Consider the following 13,979-nt stretch of genomic DNA (forward strand, 5'->3'; position numbering starts at 1 on the left):
TTTAGCTTATTGAGCCCACTCATGCTACAAAACCTACTGGCTAAATATTAAAATGACCCAGCTTCAGTTAGCAGCAATATGGTTAATCATGTGGGGAGAAAATGCCATTATGAAATAAAAACACCCCTCAAAGGGACATTTTGAAAGTTTTTATAATTGATCAAAAATAATCTCTGGAGCAATGAAAAAAACATTGTGTAATTTATAATAACTGATTTTCCTTTATACTTTTATTTCATAATGTCTCACATGTTTATTTAATTATTGAATGAATTGTGTGCATTTAATGTTTTTTCATTATGAGCTAAAGTCAATGAATCGAATAAGAATATAGGCCAAGAATGTATTTAATTGTTAATGTGCCTCAACTGAAATTAAAATACATGCAGGAAGTCTGAATTATGTCTTGAGGGCTTTCTTCATGCTCTTATCTTTAAGATAAGATTTGCTTTGCACACAAAGTCTCTATTTTTTCCCCACAATTGTTGCACATGTCACATTGACCCACTGACTATGAAACTCGTTATTAAATACAGACTTGGTGTGCAAAGACCTTTTATAAACATTTGTTTTATTTGCCCGTTCTTACAATTCAAGTGCAGATATCTGGTGTCACTATGGGCTGTAAAGTAACTTGCATATATATCTAAACAGCTCTCTTCCTCTCACAGCTTCCTTATACGGCTGGGCTGCGCAGGCTGCTTGGACTACTTCACAGCACAAGGCCTAACCAACATCTACCAGATTGAGAACTATAACATGGAGGTGAGCCCTTGCCTATCCAACACCAGTCATTTGATGGTTAGAGAGAAGAGTGGCTCCCCCCTGCGCATACTAACGCTCCCTGTGTAATGACATTAGGACCTGTCCAGGATGAAGATCCCTGTGGAGTTCCAGCACATCATCTGGAAGGGCATCATGGAGCACCGACAGGCCATGGATTTTTCCCCACCTCCCCACATAGTGCGCACCACCAGCGGGGCCTCCTCCGTCAGCATGGGCTCCTCCGAGGCCCGGGGCGAGCGCGTCATTGACGCAGTGCGCTTCACCCTGCGCCAGACCATCTCCTTCCCACCACGCGACGAGTGGTCTGACTTTTCCTTCGACCTGGATTCTCGCCGCAACAAACAGCAGCGCATCAAGGAGGAGGGCGAGTGAGGCGACCCGCGTCCTCTTCTCAATTCCCCCCAAATCTCACCTCGCGCCTGCTGTTGGAACATTTCATTTGAAAACCCTGGTATCAGTGCAAATACTGCTGAGAACAAAATACATATTCACATCGAGATGCACTTATTTTCATTGTTGTTCTGGTTCTCGTAGTCGCAGAAAAGAATGGTGTCGAGCAAAGACGCATTTTATTATGTTCTGGTCTCTTGAGAGCACTTAGGAAATGCTGAGGACTTCAAGATGATTGCTTTGAGCTTGTGTTAAGTGGCCGTGATTCATTCCCATGTTAAAGCATGACTGGAAACTAACGTTGCATTAAAGGGCTTATTAGGGCTTGTATTTCTGCTATGGGCCGTAGCAAAAGTGTATTTTACTCTGTCATACTTTTCAAGTTTTCACATATGGCTGTACGAGTTAGTCGAGTACACTGGTTTTCATGTGTGGCAGAAGTCAGCATTGATTGTAAACATTTCAAACATTTCCTGTCAGAAGTATTATGTCAGTTGATGGGCAATCTGTTTTCTACTGTAGCTTCTTTATTTTGCTTTTCTTATGTCTGTTGTGAGACCAATGCATCACCTTGCTGTGTCAGGTTGTGAAGTGTGTGTGCTTAAGTGACAGATGGTCGTTCATTTGATGTAGCCATATATAGGCCTAATGCTCTTGACCCAGTGTTTTACAGTACGTTGATACTATGACTGATGTTGTTTGTTCTTGTTTTACTGCCGTGCAAAAGTGGATGAGTGATAAAGAGCAGACCTTTGTTTCTTGCAGCGGGTGCCTAACACAAGTATTTCTGTTTTTTATTCATAAACCATGTTTTGGTAGAGGTTTACTTCATTTTATAACTGGCCAAAACCTATGATATAGATGTATATAAATTTGTATAGTTCTTTTATGAAAGTCTCCTAAAGAAAATGACATGGTTTTCATCATGGAAAAAAGCATACTGTTGTGAATATTGCCTGGAAGCTTCATCGGCGAGGACACTGTTCGTATGAGTTCTGACGGGTGTGTACTGTATGCGTGTAGCCTGAATTAGCTCGCAGCCGATTTTCAACATGGTTTCAATTAGCGAGCATTTGCATTTTCATATTTTTGTACAATGTATTGTAAATATGTTGCAATATACTGAGGGTATTTTGATATAAATCTGAAATAAATATCCATACTTGCTGAATTGCATTTTAATGCTTCTCTGTGACTTGTCATTGAGTGTGGCATCATTTCATCATTTCACATACAGACCACACCAGCCTACGTTTCATTACAGACACTCACTGACATATGAAATTATCAGTTAATTGGAAATCGTAGCTCTTGTGAGACAGTTCTATTAAATTGGGGGACAATTTATTTTATTTTCAAATTGAAGTCGACAAAGTTTTTCTCTTTGTTTTTGTTTTGTTTTTCTATTGTTCATGGAGCCGCAAATTCTTAAATATCCAGAGGAAATAAAAGGTTTCTGCATGACTGAGGAATCAAAGGTTTTTTACAGTGAAGTCTCATCTGTTCTGTCAACAACAACAGATGAAGATGTGATAGTGATATTCTAGTGAGAGACTATTCTGAGATAAATTCTGAATTCTCAAATATTCAGAGGAAAGAAATATTCTCATCCAACAGTAACGTGACTGATGATGCACCATTTCTGTGTTCTGACACTAGGGGGAGCAAATAATCCCACAGCTGCTCCATTACCAACAGATGAAGAGGTGATGAAATGATGAAGTGAAACATTCATGTTGTTTCTTACTTCTACATTTATTTCTGCCGAGGATTCATCAGATAATTGTCACTGTATGTGCAACTATGTACACACAACACGGGTGAGTGTGTGCAGGATCACAGCTCATCAAACACAGGTCGGAGCTGAACACACACTTAATACATTATGTACATTTTCAGAAAAATAGGCATCTTTTTACACTGCGATACATTTTGTGTCTGTGTGGGACAACCCTGCTCACTCCACTTCGGCCACGTGAGCCACCTCCACCTCCATGGTCTGAATCATCTCGGGGTTATCTTCCAGTTTGGGATCTGTGAGGCCCTGCTGGGCCAGGACGTAGTTCACAACCTGCATGATGCCCTGATCTGACAGCGTGGCCACGGAGCCGTCCAGCTGCGAGGCATCCCCGGCCTCCACCGTCTCCTCTGTGATCAGCACCGTCTCTATCTCCTCTGAGGGCTGCGGCTGGGCTGGGCGGAGCTCGGGAGGCAGGTCGGACGCCAGGATGCTGACGGCATGCTCCACCTGGGTGCCCTGGTTGTGGAACTGGAGGGTGTCCTTCTCCAGCATGATCTTACCGGGCAGGTTGTCGCTGTGGTACTTGGCCATGTGTTTGCGTAGAGTGCGTGCATCGATGTGGGCCTCCTGGCACATGGGGCACACGTACGGCCGCTCTCCTGTGTGTGTGCGCACATGGCGCTTAAGGGACCGGGCGTCGGCCCAGGCCACGCCACAGGTCAGACATTCAAATGGCTTCACTCCTACAAAGCAGAGGCAGGGAAATAATGAGCAAATCATTTCTATGATGGGTCACAGACACATGAAGTGAAAGTCTCACCCTGGTGGTTGTTGATGTGGCGTCTGTACTCTCGCAGCTGAGTGAACTTTCTTCCACACTGCTCACACTCCCTCTCCAGGTTCTGCTTCACTCGGCCCTTCTTCCCGTGCGTGGCCTTTTTGACATGTCTTCTGAACAGCGCCTTCTCAAAGAACTCCTTCCCACACACGTTACACCTGAGGACACAAACACACGTGTTTAATATGCAGCAATGTTCCGGGCACCGTGTTCACACAAGCAGAGCGTGGACTCCGAGTCCTCTGGGACTTACTTGTAGGGCTCGGCCACGCTGTGGGACTTGACGTGGGAGTACCAGTCCTTCTTCCAGCTGTAGCACTTCCCACACACCTGGCACTGGAAGGGCTTCAGGCCCAGGTGCTTATTCATGTGCTGCTGAAGATCTTTCGCTTCGTAGAACCTCTTATCACAGCTGCAGGACGGGATTGAAGAGGAATCAGTGAGATATAGTTACACTGTATGGTCAGTGGATGTGAAGGTGAACACTACTCACTGAGTGCAGGCGATTGGACGGACGTCAGGTTTGGGCACGTGCTTCTTCATGTGTTTGCTCAGAGCTGAGGCTCGGAAGAAAGTTGCTCCACACGTGTTGCACAAGTACTTTGATTCACCTATAGACAATATTTCAACAGTGAAAACAGCTTCAAGTTAGTAGTTCAATTTACAGAACTACCGGAGAAATTTGTAGAAAATTAAAGGGTCAGTTCACTTAAAGGGACAGTTTAGATGAGACCTAAGATTTAGGTGAAAGGGATCTATGATATTTCACTAGTGTGTTTCATCTACATTGTACAAAATGTGTTTTTTCTTTACCCTAGAACGGGCCCTTTACATTTAAATACTTTATATCAGGAGCAGGTCCTCTCTACGGAGCCATGATTTTTACAGTAGCCCAGACTGGACAAACTAAAAACCTTTTCAGGTTCAGGGTCTCTTTCATCTTTGGATGGGGAGGGTGAGGTGAGAGGTATTCAGCTGCAACATGCCACTTCACCACTAGATGTCACTAAATTCTACACACTGGACCTTTAAATAATAAAATATTGCATCACTTGATCAAAACATCTCAGTCTTGACTGTGGAAATGAGGTCTGTTACACCTAAAAGTGCCAAATGAAAGTCCTGTTTCACAGAACAGTGTGAGTGTGGACAACTCAGTGTCTGGAGAGACCAGTAATGTTTCCACCTGCTTTTCTTTTGTCTTCCATTTGTCTGAACTATCTCCCCCAAAAAATCCTCAAAGCAAACAAACCGAACCACGCTTCAGTTATTTTCGGACAGAGACCACATGTTTTGGTCGGACTAGACTTTGGACCATTGGTCTGTGATCCGAAGAACCTTTCACCCCTTTTATCTTGGTTAACACCAAACCTCCACTGTACCGTGGCAGGAGAAATTTGAAACTAAAACTATCTGCGTGTCAAGACAGTAAATGGAAATTATGTTTGGTGCACACAAAAATAACAATTGTACATTTTCCAGGATAATCTGCTAGAAAAAATTGAGCAAAAGCTTTGAAATCTTTTAAGTGCTTGACCTACACGAACAGCAATCAGAGTTTTCAGAGCCCTTGGTACAACGGCTATATCATTTGGGTGAACTTGCCCTTTAATTAAAATGGCGTTAACCCAGTGTGTACGGACCTGTGTGCAGGCTGGTGTGCTCCTCCATGCCCCTCTTGCTCACAAAATACTTCTTGCAGAAATCGCACTGGAACTGTTTGGTGACGTCGTGCAGCGCCCAGTGCATCTTCAGGCTGTGTTTGTGGGCGAACGTCTTGCCACAGATCTTGCAGGAGTGGGGCCGCACCCCCGTGTGAGTCAGCATGTGGATCCTCAGGGAGTAAAGCTTCGGTAAGGTCTTCCCGCAGATATCGCACACAAACTCTCTTTTTGTGTGTGACAATAAAGTCTTGTTATTCATATCGCCGCAACCCTCAACGCTCTGTCTGACCAAGAGTTTGGTGATGGGCACCCGCTGGCTCCTCTGCTGCTTGTGTCGGGTGAGGTGGGCGCGGAGCGAGGCGGCGTACTGGAACTCCTTACTACACATCTGCAAGGACACACAAACATCGTGGTGAGAAGCTGCTGTGTTAATAATTACATGCACCATGATGACCAACACCCGTACTTACGCTGCACTTATATCCAAAAGCTTTCTCGTGTTTTAACGAGTGCATGATGAGAGAATAGCGTCTGGGGAAGGACATGCCGCACTCAGTGCATGTGTACTCTCCTTCCACAGCGCCCTCTGTTGGAGACTGATCGCGGTTGGTTCGGGTCTCTGCCTCTGCTGCCGCCATCGTCGCGGCCTCCTCTGTGCTGACCTCTTCGGCTGCCACGCCCTCCACAGCCCCAGTCTCTGGTTCCGCCCCGGACTCAGATGCTCCTTCAACTTGACTCTCCACTGGATGCTTTGGTGGTCGTCCCCTCTTCCCCGGCCTCGGACCCACCTACAAAGACAATTAGATATTGGCGTTTAGTAGTTTTTCACTTTTGACAAAATATACGATGGAAAAATGTCAGTGATAATGTGCAATGTACCTTCGGAGTGATTGCACGCGGAGGGGTAAGACTTTTCTTTGCCTCCTCTTCCTCCTCCAGCCCCATATGCAGACGAGCATAACCGCCCTCAGCAATAGAGCGCTGCCGTAGTCGTCTTTTGCTTGGATCGTCCGACATCATCTCCTGCTTGTCTGTGTGGCCTTCATCGGCAGATGGATCCTCCTCCTCTGGTGGCATGGTCACCTCTTCTTCGATCTCCTTCTTCACCTTGGCCGGACGCCCTCGTTTGCGTTTTAGGGGTATAGGTGCTGGATCCACCGTCTCCTGCGGCGACGCTGCTGCTGCTGCTTCTTCGGTGGCAGCTGCAGATGCTGGTTTCACCACCTCTGTGGGGCTCACGCTATCTGTGTCCATGTTTATGACAAAGGCTTCTGCTTCAGCGACTTGCGGCTGCTCCATCGCCAGGCAGGCTGACACCACAGCGAGGGACTCGCTGGCTCCAGCCTGTCCGCTGTGGGTGACCACAGTCATCGTCTCCCCGTCCATTTCTTCTGTGCTGTGTGAGATCAGAGTGACAGTCTCTCCTGGCTCAGCCTGTCCGGTTTGTGCGATCAGAGACACTATTTCATTTTCACCAGCCTCCCCTCCATCCACTTGGTCTCCCTCTACAGCATCAGTAACAATGCTAATCGGCTGCTGGATGTACGAATCTTTGGATGGTGCAACAAATGCCAGGGACTCGCCCGTAACAGCAACAGTATCTTGGGTGACCACCATCCCGTCCTGTATGGCCAACATGTAAGCATCAGACTCGTCCTTCGAGACCCCCTGAGGAGCCGGTTGACTCGACACCACAGTGTGCACGTCTCCTCTTTGATACACCGTCAGCTTCTGTTCCTCCACCTGCTTGTGCACTGACTCACATATCAACAACACCTCGTTCATCAGCAAATGTCGGGCAAGGTTAGCGATTTCTGCCATGATGCAGAAATTAAACGTGAGCGTGGAGGTGTACGCAAAGTCCAGCAGCGGGAGGAAGCTCACTTTGCTGAAACCTGGAGAGAGAGAAGAGCGAAGGTTAAAACGGAGCCAGGGTGCAGAACACTCAGACACAGAGATGAACAAACTGGAGCTCTTACCCGAGAGGTCGACCACAGCTTCGTGTGTTGACACGGCCCCCTTCTCAAAAAACAGCTCGTGGAAGTACTCGCTGCACGCCGCCAACACGGCTTTGTGCGCTCGGTACTCATCTCCCTCAATCAGCAGCGTGATGTCACAGAACTGATTGCTGAGACGCTGCTGGTTGAGTTTGTCCAAAATGGTTTGGCTGTGTTTGGACAGGAACTGATTCACCTCACCCTTACTGTCCACCTGGAGAGAGAACATACACACACGGACAACAGACTACATGAATACACTCGACCTTACAGGAATCAATGTCTCGCTGCTGACAGAGCTGACACAATCATTTCGCAGACTTACAAAGACCAGTTCATGCTTGGCTGTCGTCTTGGACTTCCCATGAGAAGACGAGCTGGTGAGGGGAAAACCATCACCTCCCACTTCTTCCAGTTCATCCTCCTCTCCTTCATCATTCGCGTTTGCAGCCACCCGTCGTCTCCCTGACCGGGAAAATTGCCGGGATCCAGAGCCGTCGTCAGCAGCCCGCTTGCTCTGACAGTGAGTGCACTCTCTGATGAAGTCTTTCACGTGCTTCAGGATCGCTGAGGACGTCATGAAGAGGACAGTTCACTCACTGTGACAAACAACCATGATGTTTTATGTCTTTAAAAGGCAAACATTCTTTATTCCGTCCAGTATATTCATTTTAATCTTGCTGTAACTCACACAGATCTTTTATTATCAATGTATAACCTCACCAAGGAGTTGATGGTTCCTTTTACGTTTGTTTAGTTGTTTGCAGGATTGTGCAAAAACTACTGAACTGATTTATATTAGATTTTGTGAAGGAACTGGGCATGACTCAGGGAAGAGCTCATTACATTATGAGGGGGCAGATCCAGGATTTTTCCTCTCACTCTCTTTTTTACATTGAGAGATACTGCGTTTTTCAACATTTTCATTGATTTGTCAGAGAGCATGGATGTTAATGAAAAAAATGTTTAGGGAACTGATGTTAATGAGCATGTGCACTTTGGGGCGGATCCAAATAAAAATCCAGATCCAGTGAATTTAAATGTGTCAGAGGTTGGATCTGTGTCTACCTGAAGATTTACAACAGTGACAGTCCAAACTACAGAGACAATCCAAGAACAACCACAGAAGAAGAACACCTAACATTCAGGGAGTTGAATCCGTGTTTTACTTAACTTGAAAATTGAATCTTGCTCGTTTATATTTCTTAATCCTAAATATGACTATCAATATAAACTGTTTGGACCGTCTGATACATTCAAGTGCAAACGTGTAGTTTTCCAATTCAACTCAAGCAGCTACGTCATTCCAAATAAACACAACAAATACATAGTAAAACAACAGCCACTTGAACTAACCACTAGATGGAGCCAGAGCGAACATGTGTGTGATGGAGACAACAGAATCAAGTGCATGTGTCGTTCACAGGCTTGTGTTTACACCGGTTCCCCGCCTGTTCGCACCGCCTCCCGGGGACCGGGCCCCTGACCCGGGTCTCGGGGACTCACCTCTCCACCAGTACTTCTGGGAGATGAATTCCCACGTGAGCTGCTGGTTCAGGTGCTCTCCTGCCTCCATGATGTGCGCCTGCTTGATAAATTCCCTCCTCCGGTCGTCCTGCAGCACCACCTCCAGCTCCGTGAATTCATCCTGGCCCTTCAGGCGCCGCTGGTAAAACAACGTCCCGCTCCTCACCACGTAGCAGGCGGCCGCTTTCCGGATTTTCCTTTTGGTGTTGCCGGGCGTCCCCGGTGCGTACGGCTCCTGCTCATCAGTCAGGTAGCGAATGATCGCCAAGTAGCTCTCCTCACACGACATGTCTCGGCCGAGCCGCGGCCTCCCTCAGAGTTCCGGGTTTCTCTGGAAGAGGAGAGTTCTCCCCGCTCATGTACGGTCAGATTTAAATTTTATAAACCCCTCAGGCCGGAAGTAGAGTGAGTGTGAAACACCACAACTACATTTCAAATTGTTTTCCAGGGTGGAACTGCAGTTCGTAATCGTCAGGGAAGACTTGCCCGAACAGACAAAATGGCTGCTGCACAACCGGATGTGGCGTCGGCAAGGGCGGAAGCACGTCATGCCCAACATACACCACAAGAGGGCGTAGTGTCCAAACAAACAACATCAGAGACCGGCAGCGATTTTTTTTTATGAAATGTTTTCTTTTCTTTCATTTATTTTTCTTTACTCATTTAATTATTATCTGAAATATTCCATATTACCTATAAGTCCTATTAGAATTATTACTCACTGCCACTTTAGTATTACTTTATTTAAATTTTATAATAATATTGTTATTTCAATAAGGCACTCGTCCTACATCTACTCCATATCCTTTTCATTCTTTTATTTTCACTCATAATACACTTTATACTTATATTTTCACATACATGTTTAAGATTGTTTATTTTCTACTCTTATTTTTAATGTGTTGTTGTAATCTGGCACAATAATGTCCAGATGGATTAACAAACTTAATTTAACTCCGCTTAAGCAATTTAACTGAACTAAACTTGTGATTCAGGCCTCTGTTTCTCAACCTACAGTGATAACTGTAATTAATTTTTTGAATGCTATAACAGTGAACACGTACACTCTGCGTAATTACATACAAAATGCAAGTTATGCTACAGATGAGTGTTCAGCAGCTGAACCATCCTGCCAATATAAGACAAACGTATTTTGTATCGTATGTATTAACTCTAAATAGATACTGACAGAAAAGAGACAAGAGAGCAAGATCACTACAGCTTAGCTCCGGTTTGACCTTCTAGTCAGAGTCCCATTCACCAGTTCATGTTTGTGACCTTCTCAGGCTGTAATCTACCACTTGGATGCACCACTTCTTTGGTCAGATTCTCCTTTTTGACAGTTTACCTCTCACTGTGAGGGTGTCCTTCACTGTAAGCTTTAAAATCCTGTCTCATTTGCTTTTCAGTCCACAAAAACTGTTACTGTTTTAAAATGAAAAAAATCAGGTTTACTTTACGATCTTACGTCGAGTGTCTCTAGTAGTTAAAATGAGTAAAGTGAGTAAGTAAAGTGAGCAAAGTTGGATGTTTTTATTCACTTCCTGTGTGAAACTTTTTATTTTATGTCGTTAGTCAGTATGAAACCAGGTCACTGGAAAACACTTGCCAATCTTAATGTAACAAAACCGCACAGTGTTTCCTTACATGTCCTTCAAAACTCACAGATTCAGCATGGATATCTGTAGCTCTGGGGATCAGCTTGACATGAGTGTTGATGCACTCACTGTCCCACTCGTGGAGATAAGTCGTATTTCTGTGCACACCAAATTCCACAATATTTTCAAGCATCCCAAGTGCAACTGATCCTCTCATGTCGTCAGCGTTTTTTTAGATTAAACACCGAGTTCAGTCAGATTTAAGGGGACTGAAGTGAAGTCACCCGAGTCCCTGTCTGGGAATCATGAATAAGTGAACAAAGTTTTTACACATTCCAGTCTAAAGCAGAGTGGTGGACTGTAGCGCCTCAGTTAACTTGTTTTGTGTGACCCCCAAAGTACAACAACCCAAATGTATTCAGTTCACAAAGCAACCACACTTAGATATGGAGAAGGAGGAATTGTCACATGTTTGGATCTTTTGCTCAGTCGAAGAAACTAAAAGTAAGAGCATGAATCAGCTCGACTTCTTCCATCGGGTTAGATGAGCAAAAAAAAAAATCACACAAATCTTCTGCTTGTGCTGAAACTGAAACACAAATGTGTCTGTAGGGCCCAGCAGAGTTCACATGTGGATACCTATGAGAATGATTATTTTTTCAAACAAGGTGTCAAACCGAATTACGGGAGATCTGGAGGGGTGGGACAACGCGATTTGTTGCTCATCCATGTGTCACATACCAAACTCGCCAGTAAACACTGGTCAGTGATGTGTTTCCCCACCGCATTCCAGTTCGCACAGTTACACTGACTGCAGCAGCTACAGCTTTAGAATGTCATACTGAAACAACACATCGGCCCCTGCTCGTCACAATACAAACCTGATGGACACTCTGGGGAGGGTTAGTGTTTACTGTTGCCTGGGGAATGGACAGAACATTGTCAGAGCTCTAGATAATGTGGAGGCAGAGATTCTTGTTAAGTCCCTTCTGTGTCCACTGTCTCACTATCAGGCACTTGCTGTCAGTCTAAGACACAAACTGATCTTCCCACAGCTGCTCCAGGATCTGCCTCTGTGGCCTGAATTCAACTATGAACACAAACAGGAGTTGCAACCTTTAACTCTACAGCTTTTCTTAGCTTCTGTGATTCTGAACCTCCTTTAAACACATATAAAAAAGTAACAAATGATTATACATTCATTATTTCCGATCTTGTTGCTCCAGTCTTGTTTACCTTCCCAAACAGAGCTGATCTGATGGATTGAAGTGTCCTCTCCAGTGAGGCGGAGGTTTGTTATTCTCCGTTGCTGTTGGCAACATATGACACACATATCAACACATTCCATTTTTTCAGTAGAAGTATAAAAACACAGAATATGTAGACCATCACCCATTAATAGACAATACAATCAAGGTTAACAATGCAAGATCAGATCAGATATATGAAATGAATCTAAACATCAGCCACATTTGATTGATTATGACAAAATAATGTATAACCAGAGGTAGAGTGAAGTAAATGGTTTCTAATTATATAGTGCTTTTTTTAGCTTCGATGAATACTCAAAGCGCTTTACAGTTGTGGTATGCCATTCACACACACATTCATACATACACATGTATATTCACTAGGGTTGTCAATAGATAGAAAATAACTAATTAATCTCTCATTTTGAAATTTATTAATCTAGATTAACCACGATTAAAAGTTTGTTTTTCTTCTAAAGACTAAATCGTATAAATTAACAAGTAATCACTTCAGACAGTGTGTATTTTAGAAAGTGTTGGTTAATTGGAAAAAAAATGATCACAACACTACACACAGAGCTGTGTTTTCAAAGAGGCTCAGGCTTATAACTCTTACCTATAAAGTGGCAGCCAGGTATTTAAATATCATGTATGATGAATTGCGCTGAGACAGACAAGCATGTTCACATTTTCTGGAGCCAATCCTGCTCTCCTCTTCTGGACAATATGACCTGAGAGTGAGAACAACCGCTCACAGGGCACTTTGGGAGCTGGGGTTGACAGGTGTTTCTTTGCTATTCCTGCAAGCTTCTCATGGGTGTGCTGCCTTCCTGTCCACCAATCTAGTGGACAGTCCCCCATGCATGCTTCAAGTAGCTTCTCCAACTTCTCCAGTTTAGCCAGCTCCGGTGCAATCAACAACGAGATGTTGGTCCTGTGCTGTGGCAGCAAGCAGACCCTTGTTTCGCTGGATCCGTTTGATCAGCTCCAAGCCAGAATTCCACCGGGTGGCCACATCTTGAACTAGCGCCTCTTCCTGCTGTCCTTGTGCAGTTTGCTGTACTCTCATTCAGACGGGACTTATCATTTGACAGGCTGTGTTTGAAGTGCGTCGAGGAATTCCTCTGCACAGTATGTCATGGCTCTGTTTTTTTTTACTTACAATGCAAATTATCTAAATTTCCATACATTGTCAATAACAATGAGCTGTGACACCCAGGTAATTGTCATTGCTGACTGACGTCCAGTGGTCACCAGTAAGGGTGACGCTGGCAGCTTGCACGAGGAGCTGAATTTTCTTCCGCACACCGGAAGTAAACAAAGTTGCATTAACTGCGTTAAAATATTTTATCGCATTAATCTCGGGCACAGTAATCTCATAGACTTTGACAGCCCTAATATTCATACATCCCCACTATCTGTGAGAGGCCATTCGGGGCTCAGCGTCTTGTCACTTGGTCATGCAGAATTTGAACGGACGAACCACTCTCTTTGCCACTCTGCAGAACAAGTTTTTGACCCTTTGAAATAGTTTCTTCTTAAAGGGTTTTTGACTGCTTGTGTTGACATCATCAACATCTACGGGTGTGATGGTAGCCGCAGATCCAGTGTTGGAAGAAATGGAGGTTGACTCTTCACTCGTTACAGTGTTGAAGGGACTCTCGTCTATTTTACCCAAGGGGGAAACAATCATGAGCTCAAGGGCAGTGTCTGCATAGGAGCTGGTCTCCATTTCATCTACCATGTGAACCATTGTTATAAACGGATGTTTAAGGGCTTCACTGGGACTAATCCTCTGCTCAGGATCCACTTGCAGACAACATGTCAGGAGGTCGAAAAATGCCATCTTGTCCTGAAACTCAAGCTTATCCTGTTCGTCCGAGATTCTTTTTTTATTAAGTTCCTCCTTAAAAGATATATAACTAGACTTGTCCGTTTCTGGCTCTTCCTTATGCTTCTTCGTGAACTCCTCAATCATCAATCTCCATCCTGATTTATCCAAAATAAAAAACTCCTCGCTGTATTCTCCAGAAGCCAGCATATGGTCTGCTGGCTGACCCAGCAGGTCCACCAAATTTTCCATCCAGCCATAACTACATTCGAAAGGGAAGGGGGTGTCAACTAAAAAGAGTAGCAACATGATGCAACCCAGTGACCAGATATCAATAGCTTCGGTCACTGGGAGGCC

The 13,979-nt window shown here is 44.6% G+C and overlaps 2 protein-coding genes across 2 annotated transcripts; one reads left to right on the forward strand and one right to left on the reverse strand.

Moving 5' to 3' along the window:
- The first annotated feature begins 9 nt into the window (after window positions 1-9).
- LOC128448686 (tumor protein 63-like) lies at window positions 10-2,358 on the forward strand. Its single transcript, XM_053431460.1, has 2 exons — window positions 10-765; window positions 862-2,358. Exons 1-2 carry the CDS (start codon window positions 760-762, stop codon window positions 1,156-1,158), a joined length of 303 nt encoding a protein of 100 aa, XP_053287435.1. The 5' UTR covers window positions 10-759; the 3' UTR covers window positions 1,159-2,358.
- Window positions 2,359-2,910: 552 nt separating this feature from the next.
- zbtb11 (zinc finger and BTB domain containing 11) lies at window positions 2,911-9,463 on the reverse strand. Its single transcript, XM_053431453.1, has 10 exons — window positions 8,923-9,463; window positions 7,742-7,983; window positions 7,399-7,630; window positions 6,299-7,314; window positions 5,890-6,207; window positions 5,399-5,807; window positions 4,249-4,366; window positions 4,009-4,167; window positions 3,738-3,913; window positions 2,911-3,660 (listed from the first exon to the last, which is right to left on the reverse strand). The coding sequence occupies exons 1-10, from the start codon at window positions 9,230-9,232 to the stop codon at window positions 3,134-3,136; spliced, it is 3,507 nt and encodes a 1,168-aa protein (XP_053287428.1). The 5' UTR covers window positions 9,233-9,463; the 3' UTR covers window positions 2,911-3,133.
- Between the last annotated feature and the right edge of the window lie 4,516 nt (window positions 9,464-13,979).

This window comes from Pleuronectes platessa, chromosome 9, assembly GCF_947347685.1.
Source record: "Pleuronectes platessa chromosome 9, fPlePla1.1, whole genome shotgun sequence".
Taxonomy (NCBI): Eukaryota; Metazoa; Chordata; class Actinopteri; order Pleuronectiformes; family Pleuronectidae; genus Pleuronectes; species Pleuronectes platessa.

Coding starts and splice junctions, on each gene's coding strand:
- zbtb11 (XM_053431453.1), bottom strand. CDS start 9,232: ATGTCGTGTGAGGAGAGCTACTTGGCGATCATTCGCTACCTGACTGAT. Junction 5,808..5,889: donor CTTTTGGATATAAGTGCAGC/GTAAGTACGGGT, acceptor GTGTCCTTGCAG/ATGTGTAGTAAGGAGTTCCA. Junction 3,661..3,737: donor CCACATCAACAACCACCAGG/GTGAGACTTTCA, acceptor TCTGCTTTGTAG/GAGTGAAGCCATTTGAATGT.